The sequence below is a fragment of the Seriola lalandi genome, unplaced genomic scaffold (genome assembly GCF_002814215.2).
Source record: "Seriola lalandi dorsalis isolate HSWRI2012SDOR001 ecotype SW California unplaced genomic scaffold, Sedor1 jcf7180001959639, whole genome shotgun sequence".
In the NCBI taxonomy this organism is placed as follows: Eukaryota; Metazoa; Chordata; class Actinopteri; order Carangiformes; family Carangidae; genus Seriola; species Seriola lalandi.
In genome coordinates this window covers 970-3,641 of record NW_019430308.1, presented here as the reverse complement: position 1 = coordinate 3,641, position 2,672 = coordinate 970, and the positions used below count along the sequence as shown (strand labels likewise).

General features: G+C 40.9%; 1 protein-coding gene across 1 annotated transcript; it reads left to right on the top strand.

Annotated features, from left to right (window-relative positions):
* Window positions 1-9: 9 nt before the first annotated feature.
* LOC111661649 (apolipoprotein L3-like) lies at window positions 10-2,336 on the top strand. Its single transcript, XM_023415327.2, has one exon. It carries the CDS (start codon window positions 10-12, stop codon window positions 1,027-1,029), a length of 1,020 nt encoding a protein of 339 aa, XP_023271095.2. The 3' UTR covers window positions 1,030-2,336.
* The last annotated feature ends 336 nt before the right edge of the window (window positions 2,337-2,672 follow it).

Genomic DNA, 2,672 nt, shown 5'->3' with positions numbered 1-2,672 from the left:
TTTATCAGGATGAACCAACACTTCCGGACAGTGTACCTGTTTCAGGAGGAATCATTTGGCTTCATCCGTGAGTTCAGCAAGCGACAGCCCAGGATGCTTCAGTTTCTGAACGAGCTGGAGGAGAGTGCTGTTCAGCTTGACAGGATGAATAAGGGGGCAAAGATCTCCAGTGTGGCAGGCAGCTCCGTGGGGGCAGTTGGAGGCGTGCTTTCCATTATTGGTTTGGCGTTAATTCCTGTAACAGCAGGAGTGTCTCTAGCTCTGACCATGACAGGCGTAGGGCTGGGCATCACCAGTGGAGTCAACAGCGTTGTCACCACAGCCACAGAGGTTGGAGTAAACGTTACACAACAAAAGAAAGCCAGTGAAGTCCTGAAGCTCTTCATGGAGGATGTACAGAGTCTCCAGGATTGTCTGGAGGAGGTGACCAATAGAGAAACTACTGAGATTAGTGTGGTTGTGGAAGTAAGTAAGGTGCTTTGTAAAGCTGGTGTTGTTGGAAAAAATATTGATGCATTAGTTGATGTTGCCTCTGCTGCTAAGTTGTTGCAAAGTGAAGAGCTGATTACAGGTGTTGGTAAGGTGGTGGCCCAGGAAGGTAAAGCATTACGTAATGTGCCCAGGGCGGCCGCAGACATCCCAGATATTGGTCAGGCAGCAGTCAAAGGGCCTCTTGCTCTCTCCAAGTCAGCCAGGGCAGGTCTCATTGCAGTCAATGCTCTTTTCCTTGGCATGGACATCTTCTTCATCTGTAAAGACAGCATCAGTCTGGCCAAAGGCAGTGAGACTGAAGTCTCACAGTTCATCAGAGCCAGAGTTGCGCTTTGGAGCTCAGAGATAAACTCATGGCAGAGGATCCATGACTCGCTGTGTCAGGGCGTGCTGGCATCAGAGAAAAACGAAGCTATGCTGGAGACGCCATTTTATCCGGAGCTGGACATGAAGAAACAAAGAGAAGCAGAAAAGGAAGTTGCACTTGATGAAGTGGATGAAAAAGTGAAAGAAAAACAGCTTTGTGTTATACAGTAGTGCTCAGTGAACAGACTCTTGTACCTTTTGCAGGTTTCAAGACTGATCGGATGTCAGATCCATTTAATGTGAATGAACCATATTCATCTCTGTTGATAACTCACTGCATCAAACATCATCAGAATGTATCTGTTAGCTGTTTGCTAATTAGATTCGGTTCTCCTGATTTTAAACCAAGTTAATGAGTACATTTGTGCAGCATGTTTCAAATCATACTTTATCTGATAACAAATGTAAGTCGATGATAAAATTACTGTCAATTCTACAGTTTCAAGTACTGTCTTATAAAAATCTTGTCTATATGATCTGTGTTATTCTTATGTACAATTCAATCTGCACATTTATTACTGAATCAAATAAAAAATTAAAGATGTGATTAATTAAGATTATAAAAATACTTAAGCTGTTAGAAGCACATCTGCAGCAGCACGTTTCATTCATCTTATCTGGCATTAAGTGTCCATAAATGTATGTGTTTGTGTGTGTGTGTGTGCGTGCGTGCGTGCATGTGTGTGTGTGTGTGTGTGTGTGTATGCATGATAGTATGTTTGTAAGTGCAAGTGAAGTATTCAGTTTTGGCCTATGTGGCTTCTCATATAAACTTCCTCCTTATGACCAGTCTCGATGCCAGTTTGCCTCAGTTGCTGTAGATTTTGGGAGACATGCAACTTTCCAGTATTGTTTAAGGTCAAACTAAAAGTCATCTTTTCTTTTTAAAGAAATCTGTCATCAAATTTGTAAAATACACAGGAACCTCATTGTTTTATGTGTAATAGTCAAATAATCCAACTGAAATTTGAACTGAATTCCTGGATTCTGGATTTGAAATAATTTGGCAACTATATACTCCACTGTAAGGTAAGGACATTTCAATCTGCTGCCAGACAATTGGCTCTGTGCGCTTACATGAAGTAAATCCGATGCTGATGGGAAATTTTTTTTACCTGACAATTGAGTTGGAAAAAAAACTTTTCACTCACAGCCACAAATGTCAACCTCATGATGGTGCTAGAGGAAAAGTTATGGGATCTGTCAGTAGGATTCATATTAAACTTTATGATTTGATTCTTCTTCTACAAAATACAGTATGTGTTTAACATACATGATACAATAATACAGTTGGAGCATCATCTTGGTTTGACCACATCAGGGAGTGACTTTCCAGTACAACACCCTCTCTTCCTATGAGGACATGACTTCTCGAGCTGTTTAAGTGTTAATGTGGGGACACATCTAGAATCCTCTTAATACAACTAATTAAAGGAATGTGTCCATTTGAAAACTAATAAATTACTTGTCACAGTTTATGTTCTTTTCTCTGCTGGTCTTGTTTCTGTGATCTGTCTCTGAAGTTCATCTGGGAATAAGCAGAGTTTCCACAGCAGCTTTAAGATGTTTGTGTTTTTACTCTTATCACCCCTGGGCCAGAGCCTCTGTATGAAGTTACTTTTAATAGTATTATTGTTTGAAAGTCAGAGAACTCAGTACAAAGACTGACAGAACTATCCCACGGAGATGGAAAATGACCACACGGACAAAAATGACCACAATGAGAGAACAGAAGCTTGCAGTCGTTGTATCTCTTTTATTGCGGGGCTCCATATATGAGGAGTGAGTGTTTTGATTGTCTTAGAATCCATCCA